The sequence below is a fragment of the Chrysochloris asiatica genome, unplaced genomic scaffold (assembly GCF_000296735.1).
Source record: "Chrysochloris asiatica unplaced genomic scaffold, ChrAsi1.0 scaffold00234, whole genome shotgun sequence".
Lineage (NCBI taxonomy): Eukaryota > Metazoa > Chordata > Mammalia > Afrosoricida > Chrysochloridae > Chrysochloris > Chrysochloris asiatica.
In genome coordinates, this window is record NW_006408752.1 from 2787473 (window position 1) to 2808947 (window position 21475).

The window sequence follows — 21475 nt, forward strand, 5'->3', positions numbered from 1 at the left end:
ATCCTGATACCACATTTTTCTTCATATGATCCAACTTCTTGGATTATTTGTTCAGCACACAGACTGAGCTTAGTAAAGGATACAACCCTGGTACACACCTTCCCTAATTTTAAACCATCCAGGGTTCCTTTGTTCTAAATACTAAGCGAGGGGGTCAAAATCATAAGCCAATAAAGCCATTCAAATGTAAGCATATCTTCTAGTTAACTCTTCTGCATAAAAACCTGTCTCTAACTTAAATTTAATATAAAAATATCAGCATTTATGTCAACTACATTTTTTTTTTTTCCTGAAGAAAAGGTTATCCCTACTCCCACTTATCCTTCTGTTTCCAACAGAAAGGTCTATTTCCTGTCAGCACACGTTCCCTGTGTCCCAGCCCAGATCCCGGGCCCTGAGATCATCAACGTCTACTGGAAACAAAGCACCCACTATTCCTGGTGCATCTTTCGAGTGACTAAGGTAGAAACAACTTGTCCCTGTCCAGTTCATAAGGAATCCATGCTCCATTTCAGCATAAACACACTTACCCAATGTTTTGTAGTCATCTCGAGCTTTGCTAGCTCTTAGCAGCGACTGTATTTTCACAATTTCATTTTTCTGTAAAAGATTTAAGACAGAATATGACTTCCCAGAATCCCATCTACCCGTGGGAGCATGCCATTAATGTGGATGCCACAGTTTGAGAATTGACAATATTTAGGTGTGGTGCATGCAAAGTTTATTTTTCCATTTCCCTCTTGAAGAAAGGGTCAGATAAATTACTTAAAAGTATCAACAAGACTGTAAGTACAGAGATCTAAAAGGGAAAAGAACTTTAGCACAGAAACAAGATGATACACTCTATATTCACGTAGATATGAAGATCTGGGGGAAAAAATCTTTCTGTGGGCTTCTAGTTAAATTAAACAATTAGCCGTTCCAAAACCTGTACATGCAATGTTGGGATAATATTCCTCTAGAATCTTCTCTCTTTGTCATTATGAGCCTGCACTGGCTTCCTCTCACCCATTCCCTAGCCAGTCCTGACTGATGTAGTCTGAACTCGGAGCATGATTTCTGAATAAAACCTTAACCCTCTAAATATTACTGCACTGAGTTCTATTTTTTTCTTAATAGTATTCATATCCACCATTTAATTGAAACTATTCAAATGCTGACACCAAAACAAAGCACTCATTTAATTTAGTCTCAACCAGGGTGAAAACCCACACGTAGTTCTCTTACATGATCTCTGAAAAACTGTAGTCGCGAAAGGTACCTCTTTCTTGCTGACGACATTCGGAACCAGGACTGAATCTAAAAATAAGTTAAAGAAAGAAATCAAGACAATGACCAAGCATCCCTTAGTATACTTTCATTCAGTCTTTTAAATGAGATATTTACATTCTATTTGATATAAAAATCAAAATTAAGGGCGCTGCGGGTTAATGTGCTGAACTGCAAGGTTGGTTTGAACTGTAAGGTTAGTAGTTCAAGCTCACCAGCTGCTTTTCAGAAACCTTCTACAGGGTCTCTATGAGTTGGAACCGACTCGATGGCACTTAACAACAACAACAACAAATAAATATCTAAAGTTTAATCCTCAACTTCTACTTGATTGCTTTTTGTCTGAAGGAGTTAAAAAAAAAAAACTACACAGCACTCTCTTAATCACAGCACCTTAATAGGAGAAAGGAGGTGAAGGTATTGCAACGCTGCACTATTTCACTTTTATCCTGATAATTAAATACCAAGTGAACACAGCATTTTGCTGAAAGCTGCAATGAGGCCAGTGACCAAATTGAACCAAGACTCCTAACTCTAGGGTTTCTTCCAGTATTCTGTGATTGCACCCACTGTTATTTAGATTTTAACAGGAAAACACTTAAAGACATCTCAACTAGACAACAGGCCTGTCTTCCACAAAGAGCTCCGTCCGTCCAGGCCTTATTTCAGTAAAGAGTGAATGCCTAATGAATCTAGATGTCTTTTTTTTTTTTTTATCTCACAGTTGAAAAGATCTTTTAAACTAAACTCATCTGATTCCAGTTTTCTCCAGCCTTATCATCCCCCATTCCCATCCTCATCTAGATGTCCATGTTGTCTGCAAATTCTTTTTGGTACCGCCCTCTGTACCTTCTGTGGGTGTGGATGCCACGGCACCATTTCTTTGTCTAATCTCAGAACCATCAGCCTGGGTGGAAAGCTGGCTGAGGCCGGTTCAACACCCAAGCGCAGGTCCTCATTTAGTTCTGATTTCTCTGGTCACTGGTTTTGCATCATTTTCCTCATAACAAAAATTTTGTGCCAGTAATTTTGAGCATTCTAAATATTAACTAGTGCAGCATGAGAAACATGAAATAAGTCTGAGTTTTCCTCAGACTTTCTAGACAAATAGCACTTTATTGGTTATTATGTATAACCACATAAAGAACCGGAAACAGTTAAAGTGGTTTAATTGACTTGTTTGAAGATGATCAGTTACATGAGTAGTGGAGGAGGCCAGAACTTCCTTCTGACTTCAAGGTCAGCACTGTTTTCCAGCAAGGGAAAGTTTAAGTCAGGTCCTTGATAAAGTAGAAAAGAACGGTTTACCTTCATAACAGCATCAAGATTATCAATGAACATTTGTCGCCTGCAAGAATATGCTTTCCGTTGTTTATATCCCTTCCAAAAAGCCTGTGGAAAAGAGTTACAGAATTACTTATGAACAACACTTTCCCACAACTTCCTTAGAAAGAAGAAAAGGATACATCTCAGGAGATACTAAGTTGGGACACTGTTAGTGTCCCTCCCTCCAAATCTCATCTGTACATTATCTCTGCGGATGACCAACAAACTGGGGTTGAGTGGATCAGCTCACTGTGAAGACTTGTCCTTAGCTCAGGAAAGCTGACAGAGGGTGATAAGTTTCAAGGTATTATCCCACTTTCCCAATTAAAAGCTTAATTTTTACCAAAGCCCTGAGTGGTAAAGAGGAATATAATACAATGGAATTGCCCTAAAACACACAAACAAATGAACTGAGTGTTGATATTTTTTGGTAACTACAAAAAGGGCTTCAAATAAATGACTAATAAACATCTAGTGTGACATTATAGGATCAGCGCTAGACTGTTAACCACAAGATCGGCAGTTCAAACCCACCAGCTGCTCCTTGGAAACTCCATACTGGGTTGCTATGAGTCAGAACTGACTGGACAGCACTTAACAGTAACAAAGCATCCTAACTCCAACAAAAGATCCACTGTATTCCAGAATAGAAACGAAGATGATCTACTCATTTGCAACCTTGGAGCTCTGAAAATAGGAGTGTTATAATTGTCTTTTATAATTTCATATATTTCTATATAAAGTTTAATGATGCTTCATCAGAAAATGGTTACTAGAGTACCACTATGATAAAACAATATTTTATGAAGAACATTTACAAAAACTATCTTTGGAAGGATTCAATCCATAAATATTTCAATTCATTCTAACCCATATAAGCACCTTTTTAAATAGAAATATAGAGTGAAGTCTCAATTTTCGTGGTAGTGAATGGTCTGTAAAATCACTATGAAAACTACATTACTGAGTACTGAAACACTGCTTCCAAGAGAAAGATAGGGAGAGGTTCTTGTGAGCCTCTGACCAGATATTTTCATCAATGTACAAATAAAATCTTGTTTTATACGTGCTTTTGTTTAAAGACCACTTGAAAAGATACTTTTGCTTCATTACCATTGGACTCATGGCCAATAGTACTCTAACTCTGAACAGAGTTCATCATTTACATGTAGTCTTATCATTGACATGTTAAGGTCTAAGTCTCCCTTTTAGTTTTGTTTGTTTCTTGCCTTCCAGTAGTTTATACGAAAAATTTTAAATTTCATTTTGATCTATTTATAGTATCTTGACCCAAGCCATGGTATTTTCAATAGCCTCATATGCATGTGAAAGCTAGACAGTGAATAAGAAAGACGGTAGAAGAATTGATGCTTTTGAGTTATGGTGTTGGAGAAGAATACTGAAAGTGCCATGGGCTGCCAAAAAACCAATAGATCCATTTTGGAAGAAGTGCAGCCAGAGTGCTCCTTGGGGGAAGCCAGGATGGCCAAACTTCGTTTCTCATACTTTGGACATATTGCCAGGAGGGATCAGTCACTGGAGAAGGATATCATGTTTGGTAATGTGGAGGGTCAGAGAAAAAGAGAAAGACCCCCAGCACGATTGATTGGCAAAGTGGCAGCATCAATGGGCTCAAGCGAGGTTGGCCCAGGATGGGAAGTGTTTCATTATGTTGTGCATAGGGTCGCTGTGAGTTGGTACTAACTCGATGGCACCCAACAACAACAATTCTTTGAATGTGTGATTTTATGTTTTTTGCTAAATCTGGGGACTTTTCAGCCATTATTTGAGTACCTTTTCAGCCTCATACTCTTTATTCTCTTCTTCTGGGGGACTCAGATGATATAAATGTTAAATCATTTGCGACTGTCTCATAGATTCTTGTTCATTATTTTTTTCAGTCTGCTTTCTCTCTGTTGTTCAGATCAGGAAATTGCTATTATTCTATCCTCTCTTTCCTTCTTCAGTCCCGTCCACTGCTGTTGGGCCCACCCAGTAAGGTCTTTTTTTTCCTTTTTCAACATCTATTATTGTATTTTCTGTACTAAAATTTCTATTTGGTTCTTTTATTCTCCTTCAATATCTTTGTTCAGATTCAAAAATTTTTTTCCTGTGTTTCAGGTATGTTTATAATTACTCACTGCAACTTTTATGATGGCAGCTTTAGATGCATTGTCAGGTAATTCCAACATCTTTGTTATTTCTGATTGGAATCAAGAGCCCTTTCATGGCCCAGTGATTAAGTGCTCAGTGAGAGATCGCAGGTTTAAACCCACCATCCGTTCCATGGGAGAAAGCTGTAGCAATTTGTGTTGGTAAAGCTTTGCAGCCTTGGACACATTATGGGGCAGCAGTGCTGGTTGCTACAGGGTCACTATGATCCAGAAATGACTCAACGGCAGTGGAATGGGTTTTATGGTGGAATCTTTTTTTCCAAACAAAAGTTGTGGTTTTCCTAGAAAAATAAATTTTGATGAAAACATACAGTTTGGATATTATGTCATAAGATTGGATTTTACTTAATCCTTCTGTTTTTGCTGGCTTTCCTGGATAGTTTTCCAGCCAGGGAAGGGAAATACCATCTTATTATTAGTGGTGGGGTTAGCAATGTGTGATTCCCCACTTGACTTCCATTGATATTGGAGGTGGGGGAGGAATCCTCTTTATAGTTTGGTGGGGTGGCTCCCCCCTAGGCCTTCGCTGATGCACCCTGGTAAGAAAGGCAGAAGTCCCTCATTACTATTTCATGATGTGGCCTCCACTAACACCAGGAGGGGTGGTTTTATCACTGGGGTGTGGTTAAAGTACACACACTCCACTATGTCCCCTTGATACTACCCAGCAAAGATAGGAAAGGGGGTTACATTACTGCTCAGTAGGAGCAGAATTCCAGACTCCTCATATGGATTACTGGTGTGGCACTGTAGGATCAGCACTGGACTGCAAATCATGAAGTCGGAAGTTGAAACTCACCAGCTGCTCCTTGGAAACCCTATACAAGGTTGCTATGAGTTGGAATCAACTTGACAGCACTTAACAACATATGGTCTATACTAGTACTACAGGATAAGGAGTTCTAGTGGTGTAGTAGGTAAAGGCTGGCAGCTCAAACTACCAACCTCCCTGTGGGAGAAAGATGAGGCAGTCCACTTCTGTACAGATTTACAGCCTCAGAAGTCCCAGGGAGCCGTTCTTCTCTGCCCTGTTGGTGTCAGATATCTGTCCTAGAGAGAGGGTTGCTAATGAGTTGGATTTAACTCAATGGTTATGGGTAACAATATGGGAATGGAAGTCTTAGCTTTCTATACAGCCTTCTCTAAACTATCCTAACATGGGTACCTTGGTACAGCTTGCTGTTAAGTGCCATTGAGTCAGTTCTGACTCAGAGCAAACCTATATAGGGTTTCTGAGGAGTGGCTGGTGGGTTTGAACTACCAACCTTGTGGTTCAAGTTGACCTTGTGGGTCTAGTGCTTATCCCATAGTGCCACACCAGGACTCCTGTTACAATTTATAGGGGTGGAAATTTAACCTCCCCAACTTGGCCTTTGCTTGTGTGGATGAGAATAGAGTCATAGTTTTTTTTTTCTGGTCATGTTTGGCTCAATTTATTGTCTAAGACTTATTGTCTAAGACTACCCCTCTTCTGTTCCTTTGGCTTGGTACAGTGGAGCGTCATTGAAAAAGAGGAAGACTCTCAACATGAGGGATTGACACATAGGCAGCAGCAATGGGCTCATACATAACAGCAGTTATGAGGATGATACAGGACCAGGCAGTGCTTCATTCTGTTATGCCTAAGATCACGATGAGTTGGAATCAACTTGAAGGCACCCAACAACAATCTCCCAAAATATGTTAACCTCCATTAACACACATTCTGGGTCAGTTATCTACCATATTAACAGATTATGTAATACTGAACCATTCTGACATTTATGGAAGGAACCTCACTTGTGCATTCTGTATTAACCTTGTTTTGTTAATATGTACTCAAAATTCAACATGCTCTACACTATTCTTTTCCTTGAGATTTCAGTATTGAATTTAGGGCCTGAGTTAATTGCTTACACCGATTTTTCTGGAATCCTTTGAAATTGATAAATATCTTATAGTTTCCATTCCAAATGAAGGCAACTTGGCTAAGTATAACACTTAGGTCTATATGATCAAAAGGTTACATACTACAGATTTCATTTGTCACAATTCAACATTTTTCTTTCTCTTGTCTGGCATGAGAACGTGTATGAAAATTTATCCTTTTTGTTTTGTGCTACCATATTGCTCCTTTGTAGAGCATCTATACCAAAGGAGTCTTTCAAAATATCTAGACTTCAGAGGTTATTACTCTGTTTTATAGATTGTAACTGTCAATCTCTAAATAAATCTAGCTTGCCAAATTGGTTGCCTATATTGAGATTTGGTATCCATGACAGCAATATTCAAATTACTAACCGCTTCTGAAGCACAAATTTGTTGTATGTTATTTGTTGGTCAAAAAAACCCTAGACATTTATCTCTTAATTTTCTTCAGCTTCAACCTGAACTTGCATATGAGACAAGTCCACAAGAGCCAAAAGGGAAGAACATGATCAGCATTTCTCAAGCTGAGGGAACTACTGAATCAAAAATACAAGCCTCGACTTGAATTATTGAAAGATTCTCTTGGCAAAATATTGAATGATGCAGCAAAAGAAGATGGAAGGAATACACAGAGTCACTGTACCAAAAGGAAATGGCCAAGGTTCGGCCATTTCAAGAGGCAGCATATGATCAAGAGCCAATGATCCTGAAGGAAGAAGGCCAAGGTGCATTGAAGTCATTGGCAAAAAATTAGCCACCAAGAATAGATGGAACATAACTAGACATCTTTCAACAAACTGATGTGGCCCTGGAGGCACTCACTCATTTATGCCTAGAAATTTGGAAGACAACTACCTGGCCAACTGACTGGAAGAGGTCCTTATTTGTGCCTATTCCAAGGATTGTGAGGTTTGTCCAGGTCCAGGCAGTGTTTTGTTCTGTTGTATGTAGGGTTGCTATGAGTCGGTGTCGACTTGTTGGTACCTAGCAACAACATCTATTGATGGTGTGGCATTATAGGATAAGCAATGAACTGTAAGGTCAGTTTGAACTTCAAAGTTGGTGGTTCAAACTCACCAGATGCTCCTTGGAAACCCTACACAAAGTTGCAATGAGTCAAACCTGACTCGATGGCACTTAACAACAACAACATACTGAGAAAGGTCTGCCACATGAATCATCTCATTTAAACAACACAACCATGAAATAAAGTGGACATTTGAATATTTGCAGGAGAAAAGTGCATTCCCTATCCTCCCCCCGCACAAGTCTGTTTCAATTATTTAAGTGTCTAGTCTGTGTTCCACAGATAAATTACATTCTATTATGGCATTATTTCTCTTCCCTTGATTAGCTTCGTTTTTCAATTTCGTTACAGTTTTTCACCTTATTCTGTTGTCGAATCTGGCTTCATTAAGTCCATGTCTTATTCATTTTCTTGAAAGCACAAATCGGTTTCAGTTTTTCTTCCATCCCCCAGAATAAGAGCATACTTAAATGATATTTATATTAGGCAAGTTATTCCTTTTTTTTTTTTTTTGATGAAAAATTTTCTGGAAGACTTTTTTCTGGCTTGCTCACTCACTCCTAAATCTCAGCAGTTTTATCAGAGTATCAGGATCTTCTAATTCCTCAAAAAGAATGTGGACAAATTGATTTGCTCTGACTTCCCTCCACAATTACTTGGGCATCTTCTGGTTCATTCCATAAATTCTTAAAACAGAAAGTTGAAAGCTGATTACATGTACTTTCTACACCACTATAGTGTGGCACTGTGGATTAATGTACTGGACTGCAAAGTTGGTTTGCACTGCAAGGCCGGCAGTTCAAACTCACCAGCTGCTCCTTGGAAACCCTATACAGGTTTGCTGTGAGTCGGAATCAACTTGACGGCTCAACAACATTTAGTACTTACAAAGAGAATGGCAAAGTGTGGTTTATCAGGGGTTTGAATGGCCTTAGCCTAGGAGATTTGTCTATTTCTCTGTGAATTTGACAAGACTATGACTGTGTCTGGGGCTGGTGCAACCAGGTGAGAAACTCGACTTGTTCTATGGAGGGAGGAGCCACTGCTTTGATGAGAATGAGATTTGCATGTACCATTGGGTTCACGGTCTTTTGGTTTTGTGGGTCAGTGTGTTTCTGTTCACCCCATATTCATTTCTGGCCTACATATGTGAGGCAGATATGCTTTTAGAATTCATGACTTCCACGTTGGAAAACTTCCAAGTGAGTACAAAAAAGGAATGGTGGGACAACTTCATAGTTCAATGGCTTCTTCAAGTCTTCTGCCCCTGCTGAGATGAAGGGCAAAGGCTCCAAATGATCCTCCTGTCCTGCCTCTAGTCTCATGACTTTAGCCCTGGACCCCTGCATCAGTGGTGTTCTGTACTAGAAGGTCTTGAGTTTCCCACCACAACTGTGTTTACTCTGTGTTCTGAGACAGGTGGTTACGGTGCTGGTCCAAGTTGTGTCACATGGCCTGACACTTTAAACTCTGTGCAACTGGTGGTGGTGTACCACTGAGTTGGTTCTGACTCAAGGCAACCCTGTAAAGGGTTTCTGAGGCTATAAATCCTTTACGGACCAGAAAGCCTCATATGGAGCAGCTGGTGGATTCAAACTACTGACATTGTGGTTAGCAGTCCAATGCATAACTCACTACACTAGCAGGGCTCCTTAGGGCAAACTTGTTGTTGTTAAGTGCCGTGGAGTCAGTTCTAACTCATAGCGACCCTGTACAGGGTTTCCAAGGCTGTAAATCTTTACGGGAGCAGAAAGCCTCATCTTTCTCCCGCAGAACAGCTGGTAGATTAGAACTGCTGACCCTGAGGTTAGCAGGCCAATTAGTAACCACTACGCTAGAATTAGAGTAGATGATGTTTTAGTCTACATTTTCAGGCTTTTGTTCACTATGCTAAAAAAAGTACCTTTTTATTTTCTTCTTCTTTTTTTTTTTATTTTTAAAACAGGAATGAACTGAAAAGCATATTGACTCACCTACAAATCCTTTAGTGACAAGAGTCAGAGGAAGATTTTCTTTCAAAAAATTAATTTCTGCCTTGCTAACATCCTAAGCTCTGAGAAAATCCAAACATTTGAACACTGACCACATTCATGATACAAGAAGACTATATCCAAGATACAAATGACAAAAGTTTTTAAAACTCATTTTCTGTCCCAAATAATATTGCAACTGGGAGAATCCCAGTGAATACGTATTATCACTGATAACAAAAGAGAAGATCTTCAGCTTAAAAATTGTCAATTTAGAAAATACTGTAATTATTATCCCAAACAAACACAGCCCATTAAATACTGCTAATCTACTTTGGTGGACTTACACAGTATAAGCACAGTATAAGCAACTCTCTGGAACTTTGGTGGACTTACACAGACTTACACAGTATAAGCACACAGTCTTCTGGAACCCAGTGAGCTGGTAGGCAGAGTGAGCTAGGTGAATACAGAGCAACACCGTACAGGGTTTCCGAGGCTGTAAATCTTTATGGGAGCAGAAAGTCTCATCTTTCTCCTGCGGAACAGCTGGTAGTTTCGAACTGCTGACCTTGAGGTTAGCAGGCCAACTCGTAACCACTACGCTAACAGAGCTCCTGAATACAGAGGAGAAACATCTAAATCTAGCAAGCTCCATCTCCTGTCAATCACAATGCTCAGACAAGGCATACAAGTGACACAACTTAAAACACACAAACACAATTGGAAACGAGAATTTCTTGCAGGCCTCCATGAAGAACGATTGGTTATGTAAGGGAGAAGTCCTCTTGGAGATTTGAATCTGTTTTATTTCGCTAGTTCTTCTGTTCTTTATGGATAGAAGAGCACAGAAATTCAGATAACACTCAACATCCACTAATCATGGGGGGAATGGGTAGAGGAAAAACAAAGCATCTGACCCAAATAGACAGTAGGAAACTCATGGAGATGTAGCTTTTTAGGGAACCATAATTAGATTTCAACTCTCATCTGAGATACTGCTCTGGATATAGCTAGACTAGCGGTAGGCAGATCTGCCTAAGTCCACAATGCCCCTGAAGCCCAAAAGTTAAAAGTCATCCACTGATTAGGTAAACATCTGCAGTCAGAATTGTTTATTAGAATGGCAAAATACAGTGAAACCCATGAGAGCTGGAATTTGAGGGGACTGCCTTGGTTTTCTAGGTCTCACATGTTTTCCATGAAATTTCCTTCTATGACAGGTGTCTGCCTTACACAGGCTCTACTGTGGTTGACAGTCCTATTATCAAACAAAATCTTTCCAGGGGATGTGACAGTCTGCTGTAACAAGTGGTAGATGATCCACATACCTGTATTTTGACCACAGAGTCTTCTTGATCATACAGAAATGATTTCCTAGCTTCAAACTCTTCACTTAGTTGCCGTCCTAAATTTGTGCCTTTAAACTGAAGAATCCAGTCTTCAGGAGCAGACCACATCTTCTCACGAATATAATTGGCCGTAATTTCCGAAACAATGTCCTGGCAAGAGAGATTTCTTAAGGTTATACTCTACAACGCAGTTGAAAGGAGACTAGCTATATTCTCTTCTAAGAGCTGCAGGCAATTTTTGTCTTTAGAAAATGATATCGACCATTCTTTCTGGCTTGGTCTAAAAACAGATTTTCCCAGAGTTGAGGGATGAGCTGGCTTAGGTTCTTTCTAGTGACAATCACTGATTTTGTAATCCTCTGAACTTTGTGCTGAGGTGGTAGAGGAACACCACCAGTTGAACAATCCCAGAATTTGGAGGTAGAGATATACACAAGATGTCCCCAAGGATGGACTTTGAGGCCTGAACTCCACAGACTGTGAAAAGGCCAAGAATATGTACTGTAAGAACATGATTCACCTTCTTCCTTGATCCTGCGACTCCTAAGGAGAAGACTAAGGTGCCCATGCAGGCCAGGCTTCTCTTTTCGCCCCAGGCTAGAGTAGGCTGATTCCTGCAATATGTTGGCAGAAATGCCAATGGTGGTCTGGGAAACATAAACTATCCAGAAGGAAAGAGAAGGAAGACAAGAGCTATCCTGTACAGATAGATAGGGGGCATCTAGAGGGGTGAAGAGAAAGAAAGGACTTTGAGAAGCCTTTCTGTGGGTTGACTTTTCTGTTCTTAACTGGGACCTATGGTTGGCTAGTTTAGTCAGTTAAAACTGAAATTGTATGAGATCCTTTAAGATATATGCACAGTCATTGAATCAAATTAGTAATCAGGTTGTTTAGAAGAAATACTTTTTGGAAGGCACTCTTTAATAACCCTAATAGACTGTTGTTGTTGTTAGGTGCCGTCGACTTGATTTCTGACTCATAGTGACACCATGCGATGAAGCAGAGCTGCCCATAGAGTTTCCCAGCCTGCCATTTTAATGGAAACATATCAGCATGTCTTTCTCCTGCAGAGCCACTGGGTGAGTCTGAACACACCAACCAGTTTACAGCCTAGTGCTTCTTCAATACAAAATAAAATTTTACACAGAGGGCATAACTTTGACTTCCACTTGAGCAGTTTTGGGCTCTGAACTTTTACCCTCTGATGCTTCTTCTTCATAGTTGGATCCATCTGTTTCCATCATGTTGTTGTTGTTAAGTGCTGTCAAGTCGGTTCCAACTCACAGCGACCCTGTATAGGGTTTCTAAGGAGCGGCTGGTGAGTTTGAAGCACCGACCATGAGGTTCAAACCAACCTTGCTGTCTAGCACTTAACCTGCAGCACCACACTAGGAATTCATTTCCATCATAGTATATAGACGTATTTTTAAATGGAAATATAAAAAAAATGTATATATGTGTCTATTTCCATCATTGTGTGTATATATATATACACACACACATATACTTAACACTATCCATAATTCATTTAATTCATTTTTCAACAAATTAACCCTAATAATCCATGCTACATTGTCATGTTCTTAAAAACGGTAGGACGTTTGAATGTCTGAAAGGAGTAAATAAGCTATGCTCTTCACTATCTTCCGTCATTTAGAAGTTTTGGCAGCATTGTCAGTCTCAGACCCTGTTTTCCTCTGAGTTTTAGTCAATGCTGGATTGCTGACTTCCCACAGTACTGTTGATTACACCATCTTTGATGTTGTTGAATTTTAACAAAGTCTATAAGATCTAAGTTGGTGCATTCTAATATGAAACTCCATTAGTGTCAGCATTTTTGCTTTACAAATGCTACAATGCCTGGATCCATCAGCAATTTTCACATCTTGTGGGTCAAACTTTTGGCCCCAAGTCCAAGTCAATCTTGGTGAACATTCCACTAAGAGTATTTCTCCCCTGGGAAGCATTAGTCATTTTTCAATGGGTCTATGTATGCCAGAAGAAATCTGTGTTGAGCCGCTATCTTGTTATTAACAACAGAGTAATGTATTCATGGATACAATTACTCAGAGCAGCTAATGGCTGTGTCAAAAACAAAGTCAAAGGTAGAACAGTAGAAAGGATACTACACTGCCAATTGGAAGCACACTAGGTTGACTTAACAGAAGCTGCTATACCTAGTCCACACCTCAGTTTAAAGGCAAAAAACAAAACAAAACAAACACTCAATGTCACTGAGTCAATTCCAACCCATGGCGGCCTGACCCTTACAGAGTAGAATTGTTCCATAGGATTTCTGGGCTGTAATCTTTATGAAAGTAGGTCACCAGTGCTGATAAATGGGCTTGAGCCACCAACTTCAGGTTAATAGATGAGTACAAACTGTTTGAGCCATGCAGAAACCCCTGCCTCAGTTTCCCACCCATGAGGGGTGATAACCTTTGTTCTATCTCCACTCAGAGGATTATTTAAGGATAAAACCAAGATGAAAGTGCTTTGGCAAGTGAAACCCAACACCAGCATATGATATTTGGCTAGGTTTATGAGCCTCAGAAGAGCTTATACAAGTGCTACACCTTCTTTAGGTATTTGTAAGCACTGGCTAAGAAGGATTCTTCAATTTCACATTCCTGTGACTTCACTCTCTCTGTCTCCTGTTTCTTTTTGGTTCCCATCAACTTCATACAAAAGAATTCTTTTACTACAAATGCTCACGTGGCAGGCCATCCTAATAATACCTTTTGTTATTGCTGCTCGGTATCCTCAAGTTGACTCAGCATCAAAGCAACCCAGTAACAGAGCAGAACTTGGCCCTTAGTGTTTTCTAGGTTGGCAGTTCAAACCCACTCAAGTGGCTCCACTGAAGAATGACCTAGTGATCTGCTCCTATGAAGATTACAGTCTAGTGTGGCACTATAGGATAAGCACTGGACTTCAAACCACAAGGTTGGTGGTTCAAACCCACCAGTTGACCTTTGGAAACCCTATATAGGGTTGCTATGAGTCAAAATGGACTCATGACACTTAACATTTATAAGCTTTTGGTTTTAAAACACAATGTTCTTATTGTTGTTAAGTGCCATCGAGTTGGTTCTGATCCATAGCAACCCTGCATACGGTTTCCAAAGAGCAGCTGGTGAGCTTGAACCATGGACCTTTCGGTTCAACTGACTTTGCAGTCCAGCCAATAAAACACAGCACCACACCAGGACTCCAAAGTGAAAGGGAGTAGAAAGCCTCAGCTTTCCCTCCCAGCGCCTCTGGGTAACTTCAAACTGCTGACCTTGACATTGGCAGCCCAACTTGCAACCACTATGCAACCATTGTTGTTATTGTTAAGTGCTGTTGAATCAGTTCCGACCTATAGCAACCCTGTATAGGGTTTCTGAGGAGCAGCTGATGAGCTTGAACCGCCAACCTCGCAGTTCAAATGGCATTGCAGTCTGGTGCATTGGTGCAGTAACCTACAGCGCCACACCAGGACTCCACTATGCAATCATTGTTGTTAAATGCCGTCGAGGCGGTTCCGACCCATAGCGGCCCTCTAGAGGGTTTCCAAGGAGCAACTGCTGAGCTTGAACCACCAATCTTGCAGTTCAAACTGACTTTGCAGTCTAGCGCATTAACCCAGAGCACCACACCAGGACTCCCATAGGGAGGGATAAAGTGATCTTAATAAGTACAATCTGATAGACCTACGCTTCCAAACATGGGTCAGGGGTTAAAGGGCTCTTTAGTGGTTAGGAAAAGAAAAAAAAAAAATCATTGTATCATGTTTAACCTTTGATTATTTTACATGGGTACATGGATCATTTTTAAGATTCAGTTCATCCCAAACCAGGTATAAAATGCATTCGTGTTGTTAGCGCTGACATTAGGATATGAATACACCCACTGTTTTAGAAATCACATTCACTGAAATAATGAAAACATGGTAAGATGAGTTTCTTAGAAGATGCTGCTGTTGTTAGGTGCAATTGAATTAATTTTGTCACCTCATGTGACAGGAGAACTGCCTCAGAGGGTTTTCTTGGCTGATACCTTTGTGGGAACTGATGACCAGGTCTTTCTCCCACGGAGCAGCTGGGTGGGTTTGAATAGTCAACCTGCTGGTTAGCAGCAGAGCACTTAACTGTTTGTGCCACTAAGGATCTTTGTTTCAGAAGCAAACAATTAAATTTATGTATTCTCTTCTCTGTCCAACGCTGCCCTCTGCACCCTCTCTAGCACAAAATGTAGAAAAAGAGATATTGTGGGTGGAAATCTACTATGCCAACTTGTAGGCTGAGAGTGGGGTCGAAAAAGAAGACATTTCAATAGAGGAAACCAAGGGTACTATCACTAACTGAGCTCAACTATGTTGATGAAATAGTCCTGGTGTGGAACTGTCGGATAAGTATTGGACTGCTAACTACAAGATTGCCAGTTCAAATCCACTGACTGCTCCTTAGAAACCATATACAGGGTTGCTGTGAGTCAGAACCGACTCGATGGCACACAGCAAAGACAATAAGATGTCAAAGAAAACCTGGAATCTATTTCTTAGGATAATCTACCATTCAAAATAAACTTCAAAAGCATTCTTTTCGGTTTTGTCATGCCTACACGGAGGCACTTGTAAAAGGATAGTAAGTACAGAGCCACACCCAACTGTGGTACATGGAGAGTTTGCTCCATAACTAGTTTTTTTTTAAAAATTTTTACTGTGAATTGAGTTATAGTTTACAGGGCAGTTCATCAGTTTTGCACTCAACCAATCGTATTTTGTTTGACTGCAATGATTACAATCCCCTCCCTATACCTTCGTTTAACAGTATTTGCCTCTACTCCCTCTTTTTTTTTTGATGCAAATAAAATACACAAAAAAATATATTCATTTAAACAACCAAGGGGCACATTCTGCAAGCCTGCCTCCTGGTCATCAGCACACAGCCTTTCTCTTTCCATGAGTCTAGAGTCCTCAGCTGCTCTATATTTCCATGTCCTCATCTCTGCCTCCATCTCTGGTGTCGCTGCTTCTCTGGTTAGGGTTCCATGCTTGGCTCATGCTCTTCCTTCTTGATGGTCCTGGGGTCCTCGGTTCCTGAAATGAAAGATTAACTACTCCCCCCTTTTTGTTACACATTTTTTACCTTTATAATTATGATCATCAGAATTAGTCATAAAAATTACTACTGAATCAAAAGAATTCATATCTAGTCTTTAAGTATATCAATTAATTCCTCCCATTACATACATGACTCAAAATTAGAAAAGCAATCACACTTATGTTGTCATAATACAGTTTCTCTTCAAACACCAACCTCCTACCTCAATTTCTTTTTCCAGGAGCCAGGATTCTTTAAGTGTACATATTTCAGGTCTTTTCCAGGAACTTTCTTTGGAATCAATGTTGTAATAATACTCATATTTGTCCTGGATGTTGAATTGCAGCCATGGGCCTTCACTAGACACTGATGAAATAAGAGTATTAAGTTTCACAGAGGAACACTGAGCCCTTACACCTTAGTATAGTTCTTTCAATATGTAAAATAATCCGATAAATATGGTTCTCACCAAGTATTCAGATGATGTACATTTAGCATTAGAAATGATCTACTAAAACAGAATGAATTCTGTGGGAGTTCCCTGCTAAGCCAAGGAGAAAGAGGAGAGACAGGTGTCTAGTGTTTGTACTAGGTCCAAGTTTCTTCATTGAGGATGACCAGGCATGCAAACTAGCCATAGAGAAGGAAAAATAAACAAGGATTATCTGTGTATGTCCTAGAACAGATGTGAATAATACCACAACAGACAGAGACCAATGAGAAAGGTCTTCTTTGCTTAGAAAGCTTTTCAGTAAAGGAACTAAAGGCTTCTTTGATAATGAATGACCTATAAGGATTTTGGTCCACATTTAAAGTGGGCCAATGATCTGTGTTAAATCAAAGCGAGAACAACCCATCTTGGAAACAAATTCATCTAATGTACAGAATGGCATAGGTACAACACAGAGGTCACTAAATAGGGATAAAGACCCTGCAGGGTTTTCTTTGACTTATCTTGTGCTACACAACCACACAAATATGAAAAAAGAATATTGAGATAGATTTACCATATTTTTATGCAAACAACAGATGCTTTTTTTTTTACAAACTGCACAACTCCTTAGTGTGTTAGCTTCTTATGAGGGCTATGTGCATTACACGCATGTGCACATTTACTTGGGTGCATAATACGTGAAAATAGGGTAAAAATAGTTTTTGGCAGGAGGCTGGAAAATCTTTGGCAGTCATTGTTTAAATTGGTCAAGAAGTATGCCTCTTCCTCATGAGCAATACTACATATTTACCAATACGTCTATTTTGTCTTGCGGTCATGACTTTTGATCGAAACAACAACAACAATGGAAGTTCTTAGGGCAAACTCAGTTAACTGCTGCCAAGTGAATATCAGCCTCATTGCCTTGAGAGGTTAGTTAGAGTTCATGTGAATGTCCACATAAGAATAAAAGGACTCAAAAAAGAAACACAGGAAGGAAGTGAGATAAGTGACGTTACAATGATGGGATTTGTAAACAATGAGATGAAATGAAACGTGTATGATTTATTAAATGTAAAACTGATGCTCTTCTCTGTAAACCTTCACCCAATTCACAATAAAAAGAAGAAAATAAGAAAAGAATCAATGGACTCCATGAACTAAGCAGAGGTAACTTTTAAGTCCTTAAGTGTGTTGACACTTTGGTTTTAAATGCTGCTCAGACATTCTTTCTATATGTTAATACCCAGGAAGGGAAATGCATCTTCCTCCAAAAGGGCAGTCAGATAGGAGCTGTTCATCTGTATGGAAATGCTGGACTACTAGAAAATACATTGTACAGCCAATTAGGATGTCCACAACAAATCACTGTATTTTAAATCAGCAGTGGTATGAGATTCATAAAGGCCTGTAGAAGAGAACTCATTCTTGTGAAGACAACTCTCACAGTGGGAAGGAGGGAGGAAAAGCTACACTGGTGAAAGCATACCTATTGGATAAAAACTGAGACATTCTTAGTCAAAAGTTCATCACATTTGGTACTAGAAGGCTTCATTTGGGTTGGAATGGAAGTAGGTAATAGCAAAGAATGTTAATTGTTTTCATATCTAGTTTGAATATATAATAAAATCGGAAGCTGAGGAGAGCTGGTTTCTAGCACACGGTCCAAGCATTTACTCCCAAGAAAGTAGTTTAGCTTCTTACTGGAAAGGCCAAGCTCAGGCATTGAGAAGAACCATCAGAGAGAACAATTTGTGCTAGTTAGGAGGTGATGAACATTTTAAAAGGAGGCACACTTTTTAGATGCTTAGTGTGGTGCTGTGGAATAAACACTGAACTGCTGACCACAAGGTTGGTGGTTCAAATCCACCACTTACCTCTCAGAGACCCTATATAGGGTTGCTATGAGTTGGAGCTGACTCAAGGGCACTTAACAACAACAATAAAATATTTTACATATATTTAAGAGCTAAATTGAGCTGAATGAGCCACCTTAAAGAAAAACGTTTCAGCTTGGTAAAGCGGAGATTTCCTAGAACCAGAGGCGAGAGAGATGAGAATGAATCATCGTCTTCATTCCCAGAAACAATGTTCTTTAATTACCTGGAAAGTTTCTATTTTTTCTAGTACAAAGGTTGGCAAATTTCTTTCTGTAATGGGCCTTCAAAACTTATTATAAAGTTACAGTAGTGACAACAGTGTGGAGCTTCCATAACTATAAACACACTACACGGACCAATGGGAGAGAGCTGAGCAACACTTGTGTCTTATAGAAATGATCAGATTCAAAATTATATATTTAGTGTGTACTAAGTAAAGAAAATGCTTACCATTTTCAGATTTATGCTCTTTTGATTTCAGAAGAGCTTTGTAGTACTTGTCAGAGCACTCTGGGATTATGTCATTTGCATTCGAACAGGAGGATGTCAATACAGACAAAATATCACTTGATTTTTCTTGCTCCAAAACCTGGTTAACATCAATGACCAGAGTAACCCCTGGAAAACGAAAAGAATGTTTCTGTTAGTAGCGGTCATCTTCTATTCTCCCTAAAGGCATAGTAAGATAAAATGGAAACTTTGAGGAATGGGATGCATTGGACTACACCTTTTTTAACTTGTTTGCTGTGGTTGTTTTTGTGATTTATGGAGACCCCGTACATTACAGACTAGAACTCCTTCACAGGCTTTTCTTGTCTATAATCTTTCCAGAAGCAGATCAGGCCTGCTTCTTGAATAGGGCCACTGTCCATGTTTTAGTTACCATTTCAGTGCAAAACCATTTGCACAGCTCAGGGACCTTTCTTTCCTTTTTATTTTTTGAGAGAGCACACCACATACAGCCAACTCAGTCACCAAATCACCTACCAGTATAGGCTGTAAGAATATGATACTACTGCAGGGTGAGTTATTAAAACTGCAGTATTTCCTTACTCAATATTGGCTATTCTCGTGTGGTATCAAGATAGTAGGTTCTGCTTACTACAGTAATCTTTGAAGTCAGAGGTTGGTGAATGCACCCCGATGGGAGACAAGTAGCTCTGACTAGGTTATTAATATTTGAGAACCAGTTGTACGAAGACATTTATTTTAGAATAAGCAAACTGCTACTAAAGCTATGTATATTCTGATATTCTCGTGTATAGTGGTAACATACTTCATGGACTTGCCTTAAACAACCTAAGCAGATGTTCAGGGAAGGCACATCTGGCGGAAATGTGTAATGGAGCTCTGAAATTTCATTCTGGAACTAATTTAGGCCGAGAAAGCAGGCATTCTATCCCATTTCTAAGTTTTGTCTCTCCCAGTAAATATAACCACACAGAACTCTTTTATGATCCACGTAAGAAAGTTCTGATCTGATCAGTGGATCTATTGTTTTCACAACCTGTGCAGGTACTGAGTTAAAAATGTGGTGGTGGTGGTGGTTATGTGCCGTGGAGTTGGTTCTGACTCAGTGACCATGCATAGGGTTTCTGAGACTGCAAATCTTTACAGGAGCAGAAAGCCTCATCTTTCTCCCATGGAACGGCTGGTAGTTTCGAACTGCTGATCTTGAGATTAGCAGCCTGATTCGTAACTGTTACACTGCCAGAGCTCCTTAAGTTAGAAATATAGAACAACAACAACAACAAAGAAAAACAACAACACAGAAATCAGGCTAAAATATTTTGTAGATGTACAAAGATCTTAATGAAAAAAGATAGGATAGATGAAAGTCTTTTTTAAAATCTCTATGAACACATGCCAAAGTCTAGCATGCAAGTGCTAAATGGCATCTGTTGTCATCAAATTATATTTATATCCCGACAAGGGCTGAATGGACATGAAAAAAACCAGAGTTCTTACTACCAACTGAGTGGACTAGAGATCATGGAAATACAGACAAACACAACAAGACTAAAGAAGAACTTCCATAGCAAAGACCAGTAGTTCCTGAACCAATGTCTAACAATGCTTACAGAGGGTAACAAGAAATAAGTAAACTGGCTCCATTTCCTCTTCTTCAGGGAAGCTTTGCAGGATGGGGAGACAGAGGGCCATTGGTGTTTGAGAGGTTTGTGTCTTGAGATATGCACAGTAAGGAACAGTTCTTACATGAATTACATCTGTTGGCTTCATCTAGGAATCCTGATGTGGTGCTGTAGGATAAGCACTGGACTGCTAATGGCAAGGCCGTCAGCTCAAACCCACCAGCTGCTCCTCAGAAACCCTAAACAGGCTCGCCGTAAATCAGTACAGACTCTCCAGCACCTAACAACATGCTTCATCTAACCATCCAACTTAGCAAAAGGCAGTTTCTCTAAAGAGGGGGTCTTTTAGAGGCAAACATTTCTTACTTGTAGGAGTGTTCTTTATTAATTAAGAATGATGTATAACAGGGTTGACAGGGATGGACAACTTAGACATTGGCTACCCAAAATGGGAGGGCTACAAAGGCAAGAAGTGATTGGCTTACAAGCTTTTAAGAGGGAGCCTAGTTCTAGAGGGTGTGGGGGAATGTAGAATCTTCACTGTGTGGTTCCCAACCTGTCTGGACGGGGCTGATGAAAGAAGATGGGGATAAGACTCTTGTGGTTCAATAGTGAATAATTGCTATCAGGGCTGACTGTGAGTGTTGGGAATACAAAGGTAGACATTTTGTAACAAAAGAAGGGGAGTGGTTGATTTTGCAGTCCAGGAGTGGGGGACACTGGGACCATCAAGGGAGAAGAGCGGAGTGTGGGACCATATCCAGAGAAGCAGTGATGCCAGAGATGGAGGCAGAGACGATGATGTGGAGAGATGGAGCGGCTGGAGACTCTGGACTCAAGGAGGGAGAGAGGCTGTGTGTTGACAGTCGGGGAGCAAGCTTGTGGGGAATACCCTTTGGTTGTCTGATGATGCGTGGAGGGGATTGTAATCATTGCAATGAAACAAAATACGATAG

At 39.9% G+C, this 21475-nt stretch overlaps 1 protein-coding gene across 2 annotated transcripts in view; it reads right to left on the minus strand.

Annotated features, from left to right (window-relative positions):
- The window catches only part of IQGAP2 (IQ motif containing GTPase activating protein 2), a 373356-nt gene that overhangs the window by 95852 nt on the left and 256029 nt on the right, over positions 1-21475 (minus strand). The window contains exons 14-19 of one of the 2 annotated variants that reach the window (XM_006873291.1): positions 18877-19044; positions 16337-16479; positions 11006-11176; positions 2578-2661; positions 1228-1299; positions 531-600 (exon numbers count right to left, since the gene is read on the minus strand). In XM_006873291.1, coding sequence (XP_006873353.1) covers positions 531-600; positions 1228-1299; positions 2578-2661; positions 11006-11176; positions 16337-16479; positions 18877-19044 — 708 coding nt within the window. The remainder of the gene's footprint in view (positions 1-530; positions 601-1227; positions 1300-2577; positions 2662-11005; positions 11177-16336; positions 16480-18876; positions 19045-21475) is intronic. The other variant, XM_006873292.1, reaches the window with a different exon arrangement.